At 35.9% G+C, this 24,706-nt stretch overlaps 1 protein-coding gene across 1 annotated transcript; it reads right to left on the reverse strand.

The window, feature by feature from the left end:
• Window positions 1-20,393: 20,393 nt before the first annotated feature.
• On the reverse strand, window positions 20,394-24,437 carry LOC104899578 (UV-B-induced protein At3g17800, chloroplastic). The gene is made up of 2 exons (XM_010686793.4): window positions 23,877-24,437; window positions 20,394-21,436 (listed from the first exon to the last, which is right to left on the reverse strand). Exons 1-2 carry the CDS (start codon window positions 24,203-24,205, stop codon window positions 20,647-20,649), a joined length of 1,119 nt encoding a protein of 372 aa, XP_010685095.2. The 5' UTR covers window positions 24,206-24,437; the 3' UTR covers window positions 20,394-20,646.
• Window positions 24,438-24,706: the final 269 nt, after the last annotated feature.

Genomic DNA, 24,706 nt, shown 5'->3' on the forward strand with positions numbered 1-24,706 from the left:
ATGACCCATAACCAAAGAGAACAAATATCCAATCTCCTAGCATGAGCTAGAGTTATGTAGAACCAATGGTAGGATTTTGAGAAGACGAGGGAGCATTTTGAGAAGGATTTGGTGCGGCTGTTTGTTCCTTAGGTTTGGGAACAGCAGGTTGTTCCTCTGGAATGGGAACAACATCTGTTTCCTTATCTTTAGGAACAGAACAGGAGGTTTGAGGTAGAGGGAGGGATAGGATCATTTTGTGGTGCTAGGTAGATGGTGAGGCAGATTTTGTGGAGATGGAGGAAAAGGAGGATTGGTTTCCATAGGAACAGGAGTCTGTTCCCCAGAAGGAGGAAGGTTAGATTCATAATCTTCCTATCAATCACCCTAACTTCATCTTCCTCAAAACTTTCATCTGCATCAAGCAAAGGAAAATTAGCACTTTCATGTTTTGAACTCTTTGACTAGTTCTAGTGCTTTTGAACCGGTTTCACCACCTCTTCAACCACCTTCTTCCCTTTCTTCTTAGCTTCTTCTTTTCTTTTTTCGTTTTCTTTCTTTTTCTTTTTCCAATTTTTCTGTTTTCTTCTCTTCAATTTCTTTTTTTTCTTCTTCCACATCATCATAATACACTTCATCATCCTCATCATCATCAAGGTTAGCCCTTCCCTTGATTACTTCTCCATTCACAACACAAACATTAAATTATTCAAGGCACGCACATTCAACATATTTCCCGTGATACACCAATGGTTTGAGTTCCCGAAATTTTCACATTGAATTAAGCAAGATTTCGGTTATTAGAGCCCCATAGCCAACAACAAAACCATTTTCAATACAATGACTCATGTGTTGAATCATTAAAGAGGGAAAATTTATGTGCTTATGAGAGGCTAACATGCTAACTTGAGCACGTTTAGAAAGACGAGGCAATAAGGCTTTCTTTAGGATGTGAAATAAAATTTTGTGGTAGGGAGAAAGAAGATTATGATCAAGAAATGTTTTCCCTTTTGACCACCATATTTAACAATCAATTGATCAAAAGAGATATCCGAAAATGGATAGGATCCACGTTGCTTCTTAAAATAAACATCAGTTCCTCTCACGGAACACCAAGCAATTTACCCAAATTTTAGCATTAAAATCAATTTGGTTCCCTTTACCAAAGTAGAACAATTCCCTTCTTCATCAATGGAAAAGTTTTCACAAAATTCTCCATTAGTTTAGGAATAAACTATTTCCATAACAATTCACAAAAAGATGCTCCCAACCTTGAAACTTGATCATATTGAGCAATTGACGAAAATTTACTCTTTTACACCAATAAACATCAATAAAAGTCCATGAACATACCTAGATGCGTGTGGATTTTTTCGAGCAACTCTTGTTGTTCCTCTCTCAGGAACATCCGATTCCCCCTCACTTGTTGCATGTTTCTTCACCTCCATTTCCACGGTTTCCTCCAATTTTTTCCTTTTTCTTAGGATTCTGTTGATGAATTTGGAGAGATATCCATGGGAGTAGGTGATTCAATGTTAATGGAGGAAGGAGAGGGTTTTTTCGTTTGTGGGAGAGAGAGAGAGTGAGAAGTATTTTTGGGATTCATATTTTGTGGAGGTTTTCGGGTTTTATGAGAAGTAAAACAAAGAAGTTAATTTGTTTGGTTTAAGGAAAGAAAAAAAATAAGAAAACCGTGTATAGTACACGTTTTTGAAGAAAAAAAATCTTTTAAAAAAAATATCTTCAACTAATTGAGAGATATGAAGAAAAAATCAGATTTTTAGGAGAAAAAATCTGAACAGAATATTTTTGGATTTTTGAATTTTGAAAAAAAAAAATTAAACTTAACACGCTGGGAACAGCGTTTGGGAACAATGAATGGAAACAAGGAAATTTTGCTACTTTGGAACACCATTAATTCTTTTAATCCTTTGTCATCACTTAAGGCATAGAATTGTCTTATGAACAATAAGGGGAATATTATTGGACATTGGTGAGCAGTTTTCAGACATTTTTACTTATACACATGAAATAATCATATAAGGATTGTGATGTATTTAAGCAAATAAAAACATCGAATATGCACATCCAAACATAATGCCAAAGAATAACACAAAGGGGAATATTGTAGCAATCATTTCAACTTGATTAAGCCAAGTTCAAGTCTCAATTTCTCAAACCTATCTCTATTTAAGGGCTTTGTCAAAATGTCTGCAATTTGACGTTCAGTCTCACAGAATTCCATTTTAATAAGACCCTTTTCAACATTATCTTTCAGAAAGTGATGCCTAATATGGATGTGTTTGACTCTTGAATGATGCGCGGATCTTTAGAAATACTAATAGCACTAGTATTATCACAATAGATGGGAACACATTCAAAGTAAATTCCATAGTCACGTAGTTGTTGTTTTATCCATAGCATTTGGGAACAACATGCTGCTGCTGCAACATATTCAGCCTCAGCTGTAGATAAAGCAACTGTGTTTTGCTTCTTGGTGCTCCAAGAAACTAAACTATGACTAAGGAACTGAACCATACCTGATGTACTCTTCCTATTGACCAGATCTCCTGCATAGTCAGCATCCGCAAATCCTTTTAATTCAAAGGTATCACTTCTCGAATAGAATAGGCTTAAATCATCTGTTCCCTTGAGGTATCTTAGGATTCTCTTCACAGCTGTGAGGTGAGATTCCTTTGGATTGGCTTGAAACCTTGCACATAACCCTACACTGAAAGCAATATCAGGACGACTTGCAGTTAGATATAGTAATGAGCCAATCATACCTCGATACTTGGTTTGTTCCACACTTTTCCTATAGAATCTTCATCCAATCTGGTTGAAATTCCCATAGGTGTATGATTTACTTTGGATGCTCCAAACCATACTTTTTCAATAGTTCCTTTATGTACTTTTGTTGATGGATGTAGATTCCTTCTTCTGTTTGCTTGATTTGCAACCCCAAGAAGAAGTTAAGCTCGCCCATCATACTCATTTCGAATTCTTTACTCATGAGATTAGCAAAGTCCTTGACAAAGATTCATTAGTGGCACCAAATATAATATCATCAACATATATTTGAACAACTAATAAATGTTTTCCTTTTGATTTTAAAAACAAGGTTCGATCCAATTTTCCTCTTTTAAACTCATTTTCAAGAAGGAACTTAGAAAGTCTTTCATACCATGCTCTTGGAGCTTGCTTTAACCCATAAAGAGCTTTGTCAAGCTTAAAGACATGATTAGGAAAGTCTTTACTTTCAAAACCTGGAGGTTGTTCTACGAATACCTCCTCATTAAGATAACCATTTAGAAAAGCACATTTTACATCCATTTGATACAATTTAAAACCCATGAAAGCAGCAAATGCTATGAAAATTCTAATTGCTTCCAATCTTGCAATAGGAGCAAAAGTTTCTTCATAATCATACCTTCCTGTTGATTGTATCCTTTCACAACTAACCTGGCCTTGTTTCTTATTATGGTTCCGAACTCATCCAATTTGTTTCTAAACACCCACTTTAAACCAATAACCTTGTTATGTTTAGGTTTAGGTTCAAGGTGCCAAACTTTGTTTCTTTCAAATTGATGAAGTTCATCCTGCATAGCTACAATCCAATCAGCATCAGTGAGAGCTTCTTCATGGTTCCTAGGTTCCAACATAGAAAGAAAAGCATGAAAAGCACAAAAAATTTTCAATTGAGATCTCGTTTGAGTTCCCTTGTTTATGTCACTGATTATGAGTTCCACAGGATGGGAACGATGAGTTTTCCAAGGCTTTGGTTGGAAATCCTGGATGGAAACTTGATTTCCTTGATTATCTTCATTTCCCTGTTCTTGGGAACCAGGTTCAACAATAGTGGATTCATTCACTTGTGTATCATCACCTAGTTCTTCTTCTTCCTCATTGGGAACAGGAACAGGATGTTGTTCCCTTGGCTTTGTTCCCATGACTTCGTCTTCCAAAGTCTCATCAATAAGACTTGATCTTTTGCCAATCCTATTTCGAAGTCATCATCAACCTGTGTGCTTGCATCAAATTTATCTGTTTCATCAAAAATAACATGCACACTTTCTTCTACACACATAGACCTTTTATTATAAACTCTATAAGCTTTGCTACTAGAAGAATATCCTAAGAATACAGCTTCTTCACTTCTAGCATCAAATTTTCCAAGATTTTGTTTCCCATTATTATGAACAAAACATTTACATCCAAATGTTCTGAAATATGTAATATTGGGCTTTTTACCAAAATACAGCTCATAAGGAGTTTTATTTAATAAAGGTCTCACCATGGCACGATTTATAATATGACAAGCAGTATTCACAGCTTCGCCCAAAAGTTCATAGGAAGACCACTAGCTATCAACATAGTCCTAGCCATTTCTTCTAATGTTCTATTCTTCCTTTCAACAACACCATTTTGTTGAGGTGTTCTAGGGCGGAGAAATTGTGATCTAAGCCATTGTCTCTACTAAAGTCATCAAACTTAAAGTTCTCAAATTCTTTGCCATGGTCGGATCTAAGGTGTAGCAATTTTTGACCACTCAAATTTTGAACTTTCTTTGCAAAGACAAGGAACTCATCATAAGTCTCGTCCTTGCTAGAAAGAAAAATAACCCAAGTAAATCTAGAGAAGTCATCTACAATAACCAACACATATTTCTTCCTACTTTGTATCCTCATAGGTCCACATAAATCCATATGAATTAACTCTAATGGTCTTGTGGTACTTACCACATTCTTGGACTTGAAAGAGGACCTAACATGCTTACCTTTAGCGCATGCATCACAAACATGATCTAAATGAAACTTAGTAGAAGGTAAACCTAAGACTAGTTCTTTAGAACGAAGTTTGTCAAGCAAAGAAAAGCTAGCATGACCTAGACGCTTGTGCCATAAAATGAATCATCATCAATAACACTAAGGCATGTGAACTTGTTTTTGGGAACAAGGTTGAGATCCACAACATATGTGTTCCCTTTTCTTGTTCCTTCCAAAATGACATCCTTTGTGCTATTGTTGACAATTAAACATTTTTCACTATTAAACTTCACACAGTTCCCTTTATCACAGAATTGGGAAATACTCAACAAGTTATGCTTTAATCCATCAACTAAAAAACATTATCTATGGAATGTGACGATGACTTACCAACTTTGCCCATGGCAACTATGTTACCTTTCTTGTTGTCACCAAAAGTCACACTTCCACCATTATAGGCTGAGAGTGAGAGAAATCTTGATTTATCTCCAGTCATATGCTTAGAACAACCACTGTCTAGGTACCATGTGTTGTTCCCCCTCACTCCAACCTGCAAGAAAACTAATTGTTAGAGTTAGGAACCCAATCTTTCTTGGGTTCCTTTCCTTCAGGAACAATAGATTTCTTTTTCCAAATTACTCTACTTGTTTCCAAGTTCTCATTAATGCGACCAAGTCTTTTAGGACAAGAGTTCCTAAAGTGACCAGTGTTCCCACAAAACATACAAACTTTATCACTTGGTAAATCAACTCTCTTTTTAGGTTTTTCAAATTTCTTTTTGTGATTAAAACCAAGACCTTCGGTTCGTTTTGTTTGAGGGTTCTTAATCCAGTTTGGAATAGGTAGCATTTTCTTTTCATTTCTCATTTGGTGCAGTTCCCCTACAAGTTCATTATTTTCAATTTCCAAAAATGAAACATGATTTTTCAATTCGTTTATTTCAGATTTGAAACTTTGCAAGGGAACTGACTTAATGTCAAATGAACTTACTTCAGGAACAAACTCTTTTAATTGTGATAACTCAAGACTTAACAAGTAGTTCTCATTTTTAAGATTTTCGAAATCCTTTTTAATTTAAGATTTTTGTCAAACAACTCGAAAAATCTTTTCTCAATATCAATTCGAACACTTTTAAGCCAAGAGGTATGTTCCTTTGCAACAGTTAAAGCATGTTGACATTGTTTTAGTTTAATAGTCTCATCTTTGCAATCATTTACAGCGTCAACAATAAACTCAAATAACTTTTCTTTACTTAAAGAATTAAGACGAGTTTTGATGTTGTCTAGACTTGCCTCAAGAGATTCAATCTCTTCATCAGATTCGGAATTGTCAAGAGCCATAAGACAGAAGTTTGCAGTCTCCTCATTTGGTTGAGGATCATCTTCTTCTTCGGAGTCAGAGTCTCCCCATGCAGCAACCATAGCTTTCTTCATGTCAGATCGAGTATAGGAACTTTTGTATTCCTTGTTCCTATCTCTGCTTCGTTCCCTTCCTTTGCCTTTTTCTTGTTCCCATTGGGGACAATCCTTGATGAAGTGCTCAGAGCTGCCACACTTATGACAAACAAGTTTGTTAGAATATTTCTTATTCTTACCTTTGTAATCTCCATTCTTCATGTTCCTAAACATTCTTTTGAATTTTCGGACCATGAGAGCGGATTCTTCTTCATCAGTTTCTGAGTCTTCATTTCATCAGCTTTTAAGGCAATCGATTTTTGCTTGGACATGTCTCCATTCTCATTGTCCAATTGCAACTCATGAGTCATAAGGGAACCAGCAAGTTGTTCCAAATTGAACTTAGTAAAGTCCTTAGTTTCCTGTAAGGCAGTTACCTTAGCCATCCATCGATCCCTAGGAAGGCTCCTTAGGACCTTTCGTACCTGTTCCTCAGATGTAATCACTTTCCAAGAGATGTTAGCTCATTAATAATATTAGTAAAGCGTGTAAACATGTCTTGGATAGACTCTTTTGATTTCATTTGAAAAAGTTCATATTGGTTCATCAAAAGATCTATTTTTGATCTCTTAACTTCACTCGTACCTTCATGAGTGACTTCAAGAAGATCCCAAATTTGTTTTGCGGTTTTGCATCCCATGACACGATTGTGTTCATGAGGTCCAAGACCACAATGAAGCAGTTTTATAGCAAGAGCATTAATTTCCATCTTTTCGAAATCTGCTTTATCAAAATCAGATATAGATTTAGGAATTACCTCATTCTTGTCATTAGTGGTAGTGACTTCAAAATCACCTACCTCTATGACTCTCCATACCTGGTAATTGTCGGCTTTGATAAAGATCTCCATTTGTTCTTCCAGTAAGTGTAAAACTTACCATTGAACATTGGTGGCCTCTGCGTAGAGTACCCTTCTTCCAGTTTCTCTCTAGTATTCATATTTTTCAAGATCTTGAACTCAACAGGGTTTCCTGATTATTAGAGTTCCCGCTCTGATACCAATTGTTGTATAATATGAGCACTATAAGAGGGGGGTGAATTATAGTGAGAGAATAAGCTATACTTTTTGCGGAATTAAAAGTAAACTTGGGAACAAACAATGGGAACACGAGAGATTTAGCGAGGAAAAACTTCCTAGGCCTAGTAGGAAGAAACAACCTCGACCACAAGGGATTTTAAACAACTTTCCACTATAATAGGCCAAAACAACTCTGATTATTACAACCTATTACTTTTCTCTCGATTCTCAACTTAAGTCACTCAACTCAAGTTCCTAACGACAATTCCCACAACTGACGTCTCTCAAACTTCACTCGAATTCCTTCTCTTTCTTTCTCTTTGCTTCACTCAAAGCTTCTCACACTTACAAGAGTTCACTCAAACCCTTTTCTCAAAAATACACTTTGTAAAATAATGGAAGAGTAATAAACTCGATTAATGTAAGTATGAATTCTCTTAAGGAAAAGGCACTGACATTTAGATAACTTAAGACAAATTAGCTAAGTCAGACACACTTTGCTTCAAATGAATTAGGCGCCTATTTATAGACAATTAAGACAAGACATGTTCTCCACTAATTAAACCATTATCACATGATCTCCATGATGTTAATTAATTAATTAAATAAATTGAATATTCTATGTCAAGTAAACATCCACTAATCCACTACTTCACTTCACAAGAAGCAGTAACACATTACGTGGTTTTACAAAACTTGAGAATAATTAAACTCATTTAATTAATTAAATACTTGGAGGATAATTAACTAAGCCACTAAATCCACTAACTACATAAATCGTGTAGCGGTAGCTTTAGGCGTGCAATCCAATTTTTAGGAAATAAATAAATTAAATACTTTAGCTAGTTTTAAGGAAAAATATCTTTTTCAAAATATCTTTTATAAAACCGGAAAAACAATTATATATTTTAAAATCCGAAACATTTTAAAAACCAGAAATATATTAATTTTCGAAAACTAAATCTTTTAAATAAAATATAAAAGATAAAAGATAAAAGATAAAAAGATAAGATTTGAAAATCAATTAAATTAAAATCAGAAAATCTTTTTAAAATCTTTTCCTAACAAACTTAAACTAAATTCCTAAAATAGTGGATCTTAGTTAAAACAACCCTAAAAACTCTAACAACTATATTGGGCACAAGTTTAACTTAGGCGCACAATATTAGAGTCTCTTAGGAGTTCCTAAATCAGTTTTAAGTCTTGTTCTCTAACCTTGTTCCTATAGTGCCAGGTCTGTTCCTTTCATGGGAACAGAACCAAGTTCCTTTGAGAATTCACCACGAACTTAATTAAGCTTTTACTCAACCTTAACATGAAGATTAATAAATACCCTAATGTATTCTAATCTTCATTCCATGCTTGATTCTTCATCTCTCGAACATCTTTACTTCGATCTTGATTAATTCTCCGTTTTAATCTTCAATCAAGTATTCTCTTAGCTCGAGCATGAATTACCTTGCAACAACATAAATAAAATATACTATGTCTTTTGTGGTTAGGTCATCTTCAAAACTCAAGGGTCAACAAGAAGTTATTAGGGTTTGAGTGGGGTAAAAAATAGGGGTTTCTATAATAAAGCTTGATTTGGTCTTCTAGGGTGTTTTCATCCGTTGGATGAAAGATTGAGGGGGCGTTTGGTTCATGAAGGGGAAAGGAAAAGGGTTTAAGAAAGAGAAACAAGGAGAAAGGAAAAGAAAACCCTTTGATTAAGAATGTTGTTTAGTTGAGAACTCATCTTCCTCCTCTTACTATTTTCCCCTCTCTCAAGTTTCAAGTACCACCATTCCCACCACCCCCTCACTGCCACCCATCAACACCGGCCTGTCACTGCTGCCCTTCAACGGCGCCCCTCATTGCCGCATCTCACCAATGCCACCTCACCAACTCCACCTCACCGGTCCTCCCCCTTCCTTCTTTGCCTTCTTTACCACCATTAAAAGCCACATTTGAGGTTTTAAAGGTCAAATTCGACCATAAAGACTCTGAATTTGACAAACTAAAGCTAAAATCAAGCATTTTAGTTGGGTTGAGGTTTTTTTTTGTGGATGGATTCGGACGTGGTGGTTGAGTCGGCCATGAGTTGGTGGTTTTAACCATTGGTTGGCGATTTTCAGTGCATGGGTTAGTGGTTTCGGCCACGGGTTGGTGGTTTTGGCGCATGGAGTGGTGGTTTTGGTGGTTGATGGTAATTTTAGGGGTTGGTGTGGTGGTTTCGGTGGCGGTAATGGTGGTTGGGGTGGTGGTTTAGTTGTTAAGGTGGTGGGTTTGGTGGTTGATGTGGTGGTTGTGTGGCTAGGTTGGTGGTTGGAGTAGTGGTCAATGATTGGTCAAGGCCATCATGGGGTAGAAGAAAGAAATGGCGGTAAGTGAAACCTTGGGGGAGGGTGGGGAATGAAAGTAGAGGACTTTGGGGGAAAAGAGAGGGTAAAGGGAATGATTGATTTGTCTTGACAAACAGCAAGTAAGGGAATCAAGCTAGTTGATTCTCTTACCCTTTCCAGAAAACCCCAAACCAAACGCCCCCTGAAGAGCTGAGATTTGCTCTTATGAATTTAGGGTTAATTTTTTATTTTATTTTTAGAAGAGTAAATGATAAATGAAGGGCTTAGATTTGGTCTTTCTTTAATGAAGGATTGAGATTTGCTCATTCAAGTAGGAATCCATCACTAACTCTTTTTAACCAATGAGCATTGAGTTAGACCAAGCACATGGATTGCAATTTTGATTAATGGTTGGATTTTGTTCATTTTGATATTCTCACAAATCAATGGCTGTAAATTAATTCTGTCATTTTGATTAAATCGATACTATTTTTATTTGTGAATTCTGAGTTAATCATTCTAGTATTATTGGTTTTTTTCAACTGTAAAAATTAGTTTATTGACTTATTATTATTTTTTTGACGGGATTATTGACTTATTATTAGGAATTAATATAAATTATAAACTTTAAAATTCAATTAGTTATTAGTATTATTAATTTTAATGAACTTAGTTCATGTCCTAATCCTAAATCATAGGCCTACTATTGTTATAATATTTAATCATTTTTTGATAATGTAATTCTTGTATGGATTATGTGGGTCACTAAGTAGATTAAATTGGTCACTAAAAAGATTAAACTACACATTATATTATAAAAGGTGATGTGTTCTCTTCGTAATACTAAGCTTGTGGACGTTGCCTAATCTTAAATTAAAAGTAGGTGGTCTCATACAAGACCAACTCAGTAGAGTAGTGATTACTCGCTTACATTATTGACTTTGATCATTGTATACTCGTATAATTTTGTGTTTATCAACTTTGATCATCATCGACTCAATTCATCATTATCAATCATCATCACCTTTAATCTTTGACCACTTATGAACTATACTTCTTGTTCTTGAAATATTACTTATACAACTGTTACTAGCTCAATTAAATGTTTTAATTATATTCATTTATGTGAACTACAGTATAACAATATACTTATATTGATGTGTTATTGTATCGATGAGGTGTAAGCCATAGGTTTTTTTGATCGATACTTACATGCTTTGTATCAATATCTTGTTAATAAGCAATAAGGTTTAGTCAATCAAGATCTTATTAATATGTAAAATGATACAATAATTTAACAAACCTCCCTATTATTATTGTTGTTGTTGTTAACTTAGAGACGATTAACTTATATGGAGCATTGTTATGTTGAACCAATCTACTGAGTTATACTGTTCTACATCTGTTGCAACTGAATTAGATGCTTTTCGATTCCGAAATGAATTCAACTTGAAGTGATTGACTTAAGTACAATATTGTTATTATCTTGAATTAAACTTCAGATACTGTTGAAGTAGCTGTTTTGAGTTTCAATATGAAGTCAACTTCGAGACAATTAACTTAAATGGAGTACTTTTGTATTGAACTAATCTATTGAGTTACATTGTTCTATATTTGTTGCAACTGAATCAGATGTTATCGGTTCAGAAATGAATGCAACTTAAAGATGATTAACTTAACTAGAGTACTAATTATCTTGAATTAGTTTATCGAATTCATTAATACACTCATTCCAATAACAACATGTGTTAATGTAAGCAAATGTTCTGAGTTTCAATTACTTTACCGACTATTTGTAAACATTAGGCTCTCCAAGAGTCCAAGTCCGCCCGAAAGACGACTACAACCAAATAAACTCCATCTAAGTTATTCTGAAAGGAAGCTTAAGGCCTTAAGTAGTCAACCCAATCGCACCCGGTTTTGCCTTGTTCTAAGAGACGATTCATTCCGACTCAAGTCATTTCGAGACCCGATTTGTTCCGACCCAAGTTAATACGCCGCCGGTATAAGGCTTCAGCCGCCCAAGTCCTATCGAGAGTCGATTTCTTCCGACCCAAGTCATTCTGAAACCCGATTTATTCCGACCGAAGTCATTCCGATACTGATTTCTTCCGACCCAAGTCATTTCGAAAGCCGATTTATTCCGACCCAAGTCATTCCGAAAGCCGATTTCTTCCGACCCAAGTCATTCCAAAATCCGATTTCTTCCGACCGAAGTCATTCCGAAAGTCGATTTCTTCCGACCCAAGTTATTCCGAAAGCCGATTTGGGCCGACTTCACCTTATTCCATTCTGACCCAAATTTACCCAACCCAGATACCGACCGACCCAGTCTCAACCGACCCAGTTCTGACCCAGTTCCGAGGGCCCCTCACCCAGTTGAACCCGACCCAAGTTCACCCGACCCACCCAGTTCCGACCCATGACACACTCTCACCCAGATTATTCCAACCCATATCATTCCGACCCAGCTTGGGTCAACCCAAACCCAGCTAGTGACCTAGATTGACACCACTAACTTAATTTATAGAATATAAGATGTGTTCTCATATAAGAAAGTGTTCTCACATAAAAGAAGTATCTTCACAAGAGTCTTCTCCTGTGTGTGTATGTGTGTGTGTGTTTATGTGTGTGTGTTTATGTGTGTGTGTGTTTATGTGTGTGTGTGTGTGTGTGTGTGTGTGTGTGTGTGTGTGTGTGTGTGTGTGTGTGTGTGTGTGTGTGTGTGTGTGTGTGTGTGTGTGTGTGTGTGTGTGTGTGTGTGTGTGTGTGTGTGTGTGTGTGTGTGTGTGTGAAGTTTCTCGAATACTATTGTACAATAGGAAGATAAAGGCTAGCATAGTGGTTGTAAGATCCTCCTTCCACCTCTGTGATAGATGTTCACTTATCACCTCTTACAAAAAGAATCCCTAATTTCCCCCTTTTTGTAAGGAGATTCTCCTGATCTTTAAAAATAAATTATAGTCCAATAGTGGAGTACAAAATATCTATACAAAATATTAAAATGCGTTACTGAGTAAGCTTATATGCCACGTGACAATATGCTCAACTTCTAATGCAAATGTTTTATGTACATGTGAACTACTCCTATTCAAAAATTTAAATATTGTGTAATTACAATGTGTCCAACACATGACTTTCGAAATGAAAAATTAGAGATAACTATCAATACGCTATGATTTTATTGTCTAATATTTAAAATAAAATATGATAAAGTCATTTAATAATTAGATTTAACTAAAAAGAATTAAACAAGTATATACATGCATGTCTAACACTCTTATTACGATACTAACAAAAGACCATTACATTATTCGTTTATTATAATTTCTTTTAAACTATTATTTTCAAACTCAAACCTTTTAGATTTTCTTAATTTTCACATCGTGAAGTCAATTTTTCAATTTATTACTGGACAAAAAATACGAAAAATAACAAAATAAATTATGAAATTTAAGAATACTAATATAACTATTTATTGTAAATGACCTGATAAATCACGCGGGCCAAAATATAATCTATACAAATATATTAAAAGGCGTGCATAAACAAAAAACTGTGCCACATGGTGCTCTCCCTGGGGAGTTTTAGTTCATGTAATCCATGTACAATAAAAAAATTTAAAAATTGCATAGGATTTGATGCCGAGACCTCAAATACATATACTAAAGTTTTAACCAATAGACTAAGTTGTATTTACTGTTATTTTCATAAAGTATTATATTAATAAATGAAATTTTTTCTTACGCGGGACATAGCCCGAGCCTAATAACTAGTTTCGTGTCCAAAAGATTAGTAAATGTTTGGGCCAATTACTATGAGCATGACAAAGAGTTAACTGTTAACACGCCAAAGCAACATTGCACTTTGACTTTTCCCTCCATCTACATGTCTGATGTCTTGCCGTAGAAGTTATGTAGTTTGAATCCTGAAATTGACACCCGCTATAATTACTTCCCAAATCGGCAGAATACATGCTGATATGAAGTTCGGCCAATGTCATGCAATTGAAACAAATAAATGATGATAACACTTCGTTTTATTCTTAGAATTTTATTTTATGGGTCAAGGTCCTCAAAGACCAATTAAGATAATCAAGATGTTGAGTCAACTTTTAAACTTCAAAATATCAGGAAATTTCTACACTAGACTAACTTAATTCTCACATTTCAAATACTATTATTATTAGGAACTCTAATCCAACTTTTGTTCATTGACATTGTTGTTAAGTATATTTATATGTATTTGTTTGTTTTAGAAAAATTTTATTCGAAAGGATGGGTTAGAATTGGAGTAGGCTTCATAGAATTTTTCCTAATTATATCATCAAAATTATATGACAATAGCCCAGAAGGTGACCGAAGCATGTGTGACTTGATCTCAACTGGCAACTGCACTCCAACAAACATGTGTAGTCTTGTAATGGATAAAGAAATTATATTTGATCCATGTTACATAACACACATCTTCGTTATAATCTTTTGGAGCACATATGCCACATATTCATCGTAGTTCGTTTGGAAAATGAGCTATGACTCTTAATAGAAAACCCCCCCCCTGGAAAATGAGCTCATTTGCTAAACGTCGCCCTAAATTTCATACTAACGCCCTGTATAAATACATAGATTTGTATTTGTGTATTCTTATACTCCCACCCTCCCACTCTCCCACTCCCACTCTCTTTCACTCTCATCACCACTTTCCATCAACAAACATGTGCAAAAATCTCATACTCCGGTGAGAAGAAGAATTCCGGCAAGTATCTCCGGCGATAAGGTTAATTCCGGCGAGGAGCAGTGGTGATTTGCGGCGGCAAGGACCTTCCTCCGGCGACACCTTTTCGAATTCCGGCGATAAGGTTAATTCCGACATGGTGAGGCGCCTGCCAAGGACGCCTCCACCGGTGGTGGGGCGTCCTTGGTGGGCGCCCCCTTATTTTTTTGAACTTTTTTTTAAAAAGAAGGGGAGGTGTCCTTGGTGGACGCCCCACCACCGGTGGCGGCGTCCTTGGCAGGCGCCTCACCATGACGCCGCCACCGGTGGTGGGGCGTCCACCAAGGATGCCTCCCCTTCTTTTTTTAAAAAAAAAAAATTTCAAAAAAAAAAGGAGAAAAAACAGAGAGATTTTTATGAGTTTGCTTCCTGATTTTTCTCCCTGTTTATGAAAAAAAGCTACATTTGAACAGCCGTAAATATCCTCCTAAAGTTTGCTTCATTTTCTACACTTCTGAATATTGCAGAATTGTCATGGTTGCATCTGTAAATCACATCTCTTGCACTAGCATTGATTTAATGGAACTAGATTCCTTTGGGTTGTATAAAACAGAGGGATCTAGTTCCATTAAACAAATATATACGGCTGTTCAAACAGGGAGAAAAAACAGAGAGATCAAAGGAAAAAATTAAAGGTGTCTGTCGGGATGTGGTGGTGGTGGTGGTGGTGGCGGCGGTGGTGGTGTGGCAATGTGGAGGGAGTGGTGACTGGTGAGGGAGGGTAAAAAAAATCATCACTGCCTTAGGGGTTAAGGGGAGGAGAGAGAAAAAAAATACGAAGTATAAAAATACTGTATTTAGGGCGTTAGTAGGAAAATCTAGGGCGTCGTTTAGCAAAGCCCAAAATGAGCTATGACTCTTAATAGAAACCCCCTCCCCCATAATCGACTATTTATGTTTTAGATGAATACTAGTTCTTGTCACGTGTGATACGCCTCGTATTATTTACCAATATGCATTTAAAGTATTCAAAAATAGAAATAGTATTTTGTATTTAAATGATTTTTTCCCTCACAAAAACCAACATGAGTATTGTGTTGTAGTTGGTTAGTGCACTAAGAGGTCATGAGTTCGAGTCTTGAAATAAATATTTTTTATTGCTTAATGTCTCATTTTATTGTGTGGGGGAGGGGAGAGTACATATGACAGCATGACATTTATTTGTCTTGGATTATATATATATATATATATATATATATATATATATATATATATAAGTGTACAATACGAGCAGCAGGTGATAGCCTAGTGGTATTGGCATCACCTCCGATCCCAGAGGTCATGGGGTCGAGTCTTACCCCTTGCAAGGAAGGATCCCCAATTTTCCCCTTTCCTTACAAGGGACTTCATCTTACCTTTAAAAAAAAAAAAGTGCACAATACTAGATTTTGGAATGTCTACGTTAATAAGAGAATTAATAGATTACTTTAGAATTTTTTTTTTTTACAATGTAGGTAGTTTTAAAAATAGAATTTTTGTCTGGATGACACCAACTATAGTTTGGGTACAATGAAAGGACGACTGGCGAACGACACCAACTAAGAGGAGTGCACAGATAACACCACACATATATGTTCTTGACCCCAATGAAGAGACAACCATATTATATCTCAAGTTGGTGTGGCAGACTTCAAGAACTTCATACAAGCGACACAATTAATCGAAATTTTGGCCTCAAATGGCTGGTTTACTTGGTTTTGAGGCAGCAATAAGTGAGCTTGACAGATTACTTGTTAACCCATAGTGGATCGTCTTGCTCCCCTCTCTTCAGGTTATGCTTCTAAAACGGAGTATATATGACCATTGCCCATTATTGATCAACTCCAATGAGCTGAATTGGAGTCCCAAACCATTTAAATTTCAGGATTGTTGGTTATCAAACACTGGGTGCATGAAAATAATTTGTAAAGTATGGGATAGTAGCTCGAATGAGAATGTGACTGAGAGATTCAAACTTTTTCGTATAAGGCTCGAATTAAATCCTGTAACGTCTCATAATTCGGGCACATGATCGATCCATTGCTTATCTGGAGGAAAAGATCCATGAGCTTGACTTCCTCTCTAACGAGAGGCTACTCTCTGACCAGGAGCTTGATGATTACAGGGAGGCCCAACAAAATTTGTGGATGTAGCTATCTAAAAAGAAACGAAACCTTCTAGTCCCAAAAATCTAGGGCTAAATCTAGGGCTAAATGGCTGAAAGATGGGGACAAAACACAAAATACTTGCACATACTAGCCTTAGTTCGGAAAATAAATAAAAAAAACTCCCTAAATCATTGTTATCTAATGGTTCAATAATTGATGATCCTATAGGTATTCACAAAGAAGCAGTCTCATATTTCAAGACCATCTTCAAGGAGAATCACCACTCTTGGCCCACTTTTGAGGCAGTCCATTCATGCAACTCACAAAAAGCATCGGGGTCGGATGGCTTCAATTTTCGTTTCATCAAGGAGGCATGAGATGTGATTAGGGAGGATATCTATAAAATCTTTGATGAATTTTGGTCATCTGGAAACTGCCAATAGGTTCAAATGTTGCCTTTATTGCCTTGATCGCAAAGATTGAAAATCCATGGCCTTCAGGATTTTAGACCAATCAGCATGGTTAAGTGCATATACAAGATGTTTGCTAAACTGTAACTAGCTAGGCGGCTACAGATTGTAATGGATTCTCTTATCGGCCCTTACCAATCCTTCTTCATCAAGGTTCGATAAATTTTTGATGGGGCACTTGTGGCAGGCGAACTCATTGACTCATGCAAATGAAAAAAAATGAAAGCTACTATCCTAAAGCTTGATTTCCATAAAGCTTTTGATAGTGTAGCTTAGAGTTACTTGGAATGGACTTTGCAACAAATAGGCTTTTCCCCCTTATGGATTTCATGGATTCTAGCATGTGTGAAGAGTGCAGAGGCTTCAATCTTGATGAATGGCTCTCCCATCATACCTTCCAAACTTCATTGAGGCTTTCATTAAGGGGACCCTTTGTCCCCTTTTCTTTTTGAATTGAACGTGGAGACCTTTAGTCTTGTAATTCAAAAGGCGGCATCTTTAAGATTGTGGGAGGGTAGGTGTGGAGATGTCTAGGGGGGTATAAGGCTCACTCATCTTCAATACGTCGATGACACAATAATCTTTTGCCCACCAAGGATTGATTCCCATCTCAACATTAAGAAGGCCCTCATCCTTTTTCAACTGGCATCCGAACTTCAAGTAAATTTCCATAAAATCTCTCTCATTGACATTCACTTGGATGATGGGTGGTTGCAATCCGTGTTAAACTCTCTTTTGTGCAAAGTTATAAAACTTCCTTTCACATACCTTGGCCTCCCTATTGGTGGTAATGTGAAGCGAATAGAGTCTTGGGATCTCATTATCAAACGCATTAAAATAAAACTCCAATCATGGAAGGGAAAATCGCTCTCTATTGCTGGAAGATTAACTCTCATAAAAGCTTCCACATCAAGCTTACCCATTTATTTTATGTCCTTATTCCTTAACAAAATAAATAAACTCCAACAACAATTTTTATGGAGTGAGGGGCAAAAAAACCTATCATTGGCATTAGCCTCATGGAATATATGGAGATGCCGAAGATTCTTGGTGAGATGAGCTGCGGGAACATTCTACACCGCTACCTAGCCTTGCTGTTTAATGGAGATTTATGAATACTACTCTCTAGAGAAACGTGGTTCAAACAAAATATGGGTACTCAACTCTCTTTCAAGCCCATTGATTTATCCTTCAAGCCCAGAATTTTCAATGAAGTTGAGTAATCTATAGCTCAAATATAAGAGCTCATTCATGTGCGTTTGGCTCAAATATAAGAGCTCATTCTTGTGCATTTGTGTTGGTGGTTAAAGGGATGGGGGGTTCGCTTCCTCACTCCCAAGAAGAAGTGATTTGAAATCCTTCTTGCCGTAACTGGTCAGCGTATGATGAGGTTAGTTGGGGGGAATTGGATATGCCAAAGCAAATCTCCTTTTGGTCTCCCCCGATTGATATGGAACGTGGATGCCTCAGTAAATCCAAGTCATTCTATGTCCGCCATTGGTGGAGTTCTTCGAAATGAAAGTGGAATTTTCATGTGTGCCTTCTCAAGTCCAGTGCCTCCGATTGAAATTAATTCAGCTGGGATTATTGCCATATTCAGAGCCATCCAAATTTCATTCGAGAACATTCAAAAAACTCCTATAACTATAGAATCTGATTCAGCTAATGCAGTCAAGTGGTGTAATAGCAACGAATGGGGGTCGTGGAATCTGAACATCCAGTTGAATTACATCAGAAATGCAAGGAAGGAATGGCTTGATATCTCCATTATTCATAAAAGGATGGATTCAAATGTAGTTGCAGACACTCTATCTAAGCAAGGGTTCGCTGAATTTCTTGCTTGGTTATAAATGCTCTGTTTATTTTCTCTTACTATAGTCTGCTGCAATTCTGCCATTGTAATACTCGTGGGCGCAAGCTATTGCTATCTTGCCTCCCTTTGATGAAATTCGCTAAATTATCAAAAAAAAAAAAAAAAGTATCACATATATAATGAAGTTGGGTTTTGTTGTATTCACAAATTCTATCAAATTTGGATAAATAATCCTTCTATTTTTTGGTGATGACTAAGGCTATGTTCTGTTCAACTTATTTTTTTACTTATTCAAGATCTTATAAAATAAGATTAGATCAAATAAGATCAAATAAGATAATATCATCTCAAATAAGATAAGATGTTTTGTTAAACTTATCTTCACTCATTTTTTTTTTTTAAAAAAAGATAAGATGAGATAATATAAGATAAGATATAAGATAAGACAAAATAAGTTGAATCAAACGAACCCTAGGTCGTTATGGGGAGTAGGATGGGGGATAAAGGATTTTGAAGGGGGGTAGACATGAGCAATAATGTTTTTGTATTCGATATTGGACAATTATCTAGTATCATGACATTTTTGTAATTTTTATGACAAAATTATATTATAAATTATAAATTATCATTATTTTTAATATATTTTTATTTGAGGTTTGCTACTTGAAGTCTAGTTGATATTTTAGATGACTAGTATATTACTCCATTTGTTCTGAAAATATTGCTACATTTGCTTTTTCACAGTTTACGAAATGCAACTTCAAAGAACAATATCTTGAGTTACATATATGAAAAAAAAATATAAAAATTATATATTTGAAAATTACAAAGTGGGGCAAATCAAATAAGATCCAACATGACTATGTTTTTTATAATGTATATCAACTAAAAGACAGTCAAAGTTACCAAGTGAATAGTGCCAACGGTCAAAATGTAGCAACATTTTGGGACAGAGGGAGTATATCTTGACACATTCATATCATATCGATTGGCTATTGTATCATATCCCGTCTACATCTTATCATATCAAGTGAATGTTATATTTATATTGAATTGTATCAATTAATTGTTATTAAACTTACAAAACTGCCATGATATTGAATAAGTTGTCCAATATCGAAGATGTCAGAATAATGCAGTTTTTCGGGAGCCTTCAACAATTTTTTCCGGTTACAAAACCCTAAAAACCTCTGAAAAAAGATGGAGTTTTGTTTTGAGAAAAAGATGAAGGGAGAGAGAGAGTTGGGGGAAGTGAAGGAAAGAAGCATAATAAGGAGGGAGAGAGGAGAGAGGAGAGAGGAGAGAGAGTTTTGCTTGTCCCAAACTCCTAACCCACACACGCCTACAACTAAAGTTTCCACTCTCTTGGATTGGAGTTGAAATGACCAACAAGTCCCTGTTTGAGTCTACTAAAAGACTCAAACAGTTGGACGTCGAGCTTGCCCCAACCATCAAAGGTACAATGATTTCACTCAATCATGGGTATGCTTACGACTTTCGAAAGGCAACAATACTTAGTAGTGGAGAATGTAACAGGTTTTAGTGATATATAATGAATTTATATATTTTGTAAAATATAAAGTCTGAAACCACCGTGGTAATAAAAATTATCTCAAATGTATTTTTTGCATAGATTTTAATTCTACTCAATACATTCTCCACCATTCAAGACTAATTCCTTAAGGCCCGTCGATAAATGCCATGGCCCATGAGTAAAATATGAAGAATATATAAACACCAACTGTGCACAAATAGTGTCATATAAGTAATATTTACACCTTGAACCCGCGTGGCGAAGGGGAAGAAACTAAAGCATAGCAGTTTGCTGTTCAAGTCATTACTCATCTAAAAACTATGCTTACTGCTAGTAGCCAAAAGCCAAGGTAAATAAGCCTTCCATATTTACAAAATTAGCTTAAAAAGTTTTCTCTAAAGAGTTTACCAATTACTCCAAGGCTTGTTTTAATATCTATCCTTGAGTTTATATGTACTGTTGACACACTGCTCTGCGTCCCAAAGGAAACACCCAAATGCAACAGCTTCGAGAACCAATCTTTTCAAGCTTGACAAAGAAGTCAAGATCATGTCATTGTTTTCAGCATTAGAATTCCCAAAAAGTGCTAAACAATGCTTCTCAATAAGCTCAGCAGCCTCCTCTGATTTCAGCTTTGCACATTCTTCCATTGTCTGCACGTCAAAACCTGTCACATAGCACCTTAGATTGGCCTCTTTCATCCTTGGTCTTCTACTAACCTGGCTTAATGTTCTGGATCTTGGGTTGAACATGTTACCATGAAAGACATTCTCGAAGCCACAGGACTGAAATTCTGGAGGCGGGCTCCAGCTCCCAAAAGATATTTGTTGGTATGTTGGAGGTAGACTTTGCTCCAAACGGTACCTAAGGGAAGCAGATTTCAAAAAGTAACCATACAAGATTGATGCTTGATAAACTTGGCTAAGATGGTGTCTCCGGACTTTAGTCGTGGACCAGTTGACAGTAACACTTGAGCCTACCTTCCACCCAAGGACGATACTTAGATGTTCCCTAACCATCTCCAAGACCTCAAGACTGTGAATAGATTCTAGCTCCCAGTCCTTGGAAGGTAGGATCTCTAGTCTGCCATTGTAGAGGCATTTAGAGAGGCTAGGAGCTAGAGGCACTTTAAATTCCGAGAAGTTGTACAAGATTATCATGTACAAGACATCTTCTACAGCAACTTGACATTCTTCCTCTTTCAATTTTGCAATCCTCCTAATTTACACAGAAAAAGAAAACAGAATTGTATCAGGAAATATTACCAAAATGTTACTATTCAACTGCAAAGACACAAGTGCATCAGTGTAATCTGACATAGCATTCTAGAACACATTCACAGGTAAAACAGAGAAAATATCAAGCTAGAGAATAGCTGGCAACTTATCAAAGCAGGATTATCGCCATTGAGAATGCAATGCGTTGCTGATTGGAAGTTTCCCATGCTAAAGGTAATTTGGACAAACTTGGTGCGCAACTCCCAAAACACCTCCATAGTCCATATTGTCAACAACGGATATATATCACAACGGCTGGTAAGCTGTCACACATTGCTCTGTTCAAGGCTTTAAATGATTAATTGCAATCCATGGTTGACAAGATTATTGCATGAATGCACCCTAACAACATTTACCTCCGTTCTGTAATCACCTTACCCTTTGGTATGATCTAACAGACAAGCAAAACTACTTCACTATAACATCAAATTGGTGAAGAAAGAAGTTATTGTTTCCTTATGCACCACTTCCACTCTGCTGGATTGCTCCAAAAATAGCGTCCAGCAAAGAGCAATGTCTTTCCACAGGCTCTTTCCTCTACATAATGATAGTTGTTGCTTTCATGTAATCAAGGATGGGTTAATTTAATGTGAAAAACTCCAGTACACAACTCTGCGAATAAAGTTTCACTGTAAGTAAGAAGCATACTAGCATTTCGGATTCATAGGCTCTCTGCTGGTACCTCCACAAACACGGTGTGACAGCATACAATGATAGCAAGTTTTAGAAACATAAACGACGCAATATTAGGCAATCACCAATATGCATATAAAAGAATGAACCAAATATGCTTCATTAGTTGAATTCATTCAGGTGACACAACTTGCTTACTTCAGAGTGGCAAATCTCCTAATCAAAAAACTCTCTCTGTAACTACCTTGCCAGGTGCACTATGCACTTATTAGTCATTATTGACGCAATTTGTAAATAGTATGAAATATCAATGTGTAACATGTAAAAAAACAGAGAAAGTATGAGATATTAAGGTCCCATGTGAAAATGCAGCAGAAGTCTTGAAATCTACTCCCTAACAATTATAGTTTTCTTTATTGAAAATAACTTATCAAATACTAATAATAAAGCATGCTTATCAAGTAGCACCAAAACTCCACTTATTTTATTCAATGTAACTTATCCTCCATGTGAAGATGTCTTGAAAATGTAGAGATTCTATACTATTTCTAAATCTTGTCAAATAGTATAAACCGGCATATGCTCTTTTCTTCTCAACAATGAAAACAGGGAGAGAAAAAAAAGAAAAAAAAAATATTCATAACCAAATTGAATATCAATTAGCTTGTCTCAACCAAAATAAGCAATTCATACTTAGTATCACAACCACAGAAAGAAGTTGAATTTAGTATGTTAAAATCAATAAAAACAAAATGTGAGTTATTCATAACTAGTGAAAAAATCACACTTATCTCTTCATCATGTAGTTGCCTATACTATTTCATAAGTATTGTCATTTCCCTTGATAAGTACAAATCAATAGAGTAGTAATAATTGTAACAACATAGGGGTATGGCTAAGCCACGCTCTCTTAATCTAAAGAAAACTTATTACAATTAACCTTATGTTTAAACCTGATTAACTCTTTGTGGACTTAATCAATCTTTATTAGACTCTACCAATCCTAAACCTTAATTTTTTAAAAATGAAGAGAATGTGTCCTAGACATAAACCTAAACCTTATATAATCCTTCCCTCGCAGTCTCACACTAATGGTAATCTATTACTAATAATAATCAAATCTAGTCCAACAATTCAAATTACAACAACATAGGAAAGCCTCACATGTAGCTATTAGAGATAAAGTAGGATTATAAAGATATAATAAATATCTATGGGATATATTTGTAATAACCCTATAGATATTTATCGTATCTTTATGATCCTATCTTATCTCTAACACTATGGGCAATGACAATTTTTTAACCCCGCACACGGTAACAATTATCTTCCTCGATTTTAGAACCCTCCAAATTTTATCCAAAAGTTTGGTCAAACCGATGTTTGACTAATAACTTAAAACTGTACTATGAAATTGATAGGCTATAGTCTCTGTTATCAAGAATCTCGTAAATGCCTTATCGCTTATCAGAGCGCATATAACTCTCTCGTCCCCACCGATTTATATTGAAGTAATAGGTGACATGACACTCTAATTAGGTAAAAATTACCAGTTTCAAGACTAATAATAATTGAAATTCCGAAGTTAAAATCCTGGATACGCCACTGTTTCCGCTAAAATACAAGACGATAAGCCCAATGATCAAGGTAAACAAAGAAATAAAACTTTTTCAAAAATAAGCCAAGTAAAATATAGGACCAAATAAAAAAGACTAGAAACAAATTATTAAAAGTAAATTTTTATTTACCTATGAAGGGAAGCCTCAGAGGAGCCCAAGCTAAGATCAAAACGAGCAAAAGCGGCATCACGATCCTCAGCAATTCGATTCAACTCCACTGAAACGGCGTCGTAAAAACAGTGAGGTTCGTTTTGAAGAACACTACTCAACGATCTTCCTACAGGAGACTTAAGCTTCAATGGTAAATTCAGGCAACACTTCGCCGAAATACTCTGGAATTTGCCGCGACCAAGGTTCGAATCCCAGTGCTTAAATTTGAGGTTCAGAGGTTTTTGAGAAGGAACAAGAGAGAATTTCAGTTGAGTTTGGGAGAGAGAATTTGAGATAGCAGCGGCCATTAACGAGAGTTTTTTTTTTTTTTGAGATGATATTTGTGTAGGAGTGATTTTGGAGGTTTTGGATAATATATAATGGAGATTTAAGAGAGGTTTGTTTGGTGGTGGGGTAGAGAGAGTGGGACAAAGTGTCGATTGATGATAGGATTGTGTTGATAAAGAGGTTGGTATCAATGATTGAGGCCTTTTTATAGAAGAAAAATTAGGAGTGCTATTCCTATTTGGTTTAGGAATTTTAGGTATAATTATGGTTTATTTGATAAGGTATTGAGTGGATAACTACCGAGAGGTTTATGTGTCACTCACTAATTATACTTCTATGAAGTGTTATTTGTAAATATCATTTTTTTTTTTCAAAAAAAAAATTGTAAGGTGAAATGGAGATGAGCTCCTTTCACGGGAGTAGAAGGAGAGTTCCAAATCAATTAGAGCATGTTTATTAGATGATCTGTCAGCAGATTACGAAGAGAGAATAAAAAAACAATTTAAATTGAGGAAAGAGAA

This window comes from Beta vulgaris, chromosome 7 (genome assembly GCF_026745355.1).
Source record: "Beta vulgaris subsp. vulgaris cultivar EL10 chromosome 7, EL10.2, whole genome shotgun sequence".
Classification (NCBI taxonomy): domain Eukaryota; kingdom Viridiplantae; phylum Streptophyta; class Magnoliopsida; order Caryophyllales; family Amaranthaceae; genus Beta; species Beta vulgaris.

Coding starts and splice junctions, on each gene's coding strand:
- LOC104899578 (XM_010686793.4), bottom strand. CDS start 24,205: ATGGCCGCTGCTATCTCAAATTCTCTCTCCCAAACTCAACTGAAATTC. Junction 21,437..23,876: donor TCTGAGGCTTCCCTTCATAG/GTAAATAAAAAT, acceptor TGTGTAAATTAG/GAGGATTGCAAAATTGAAAG.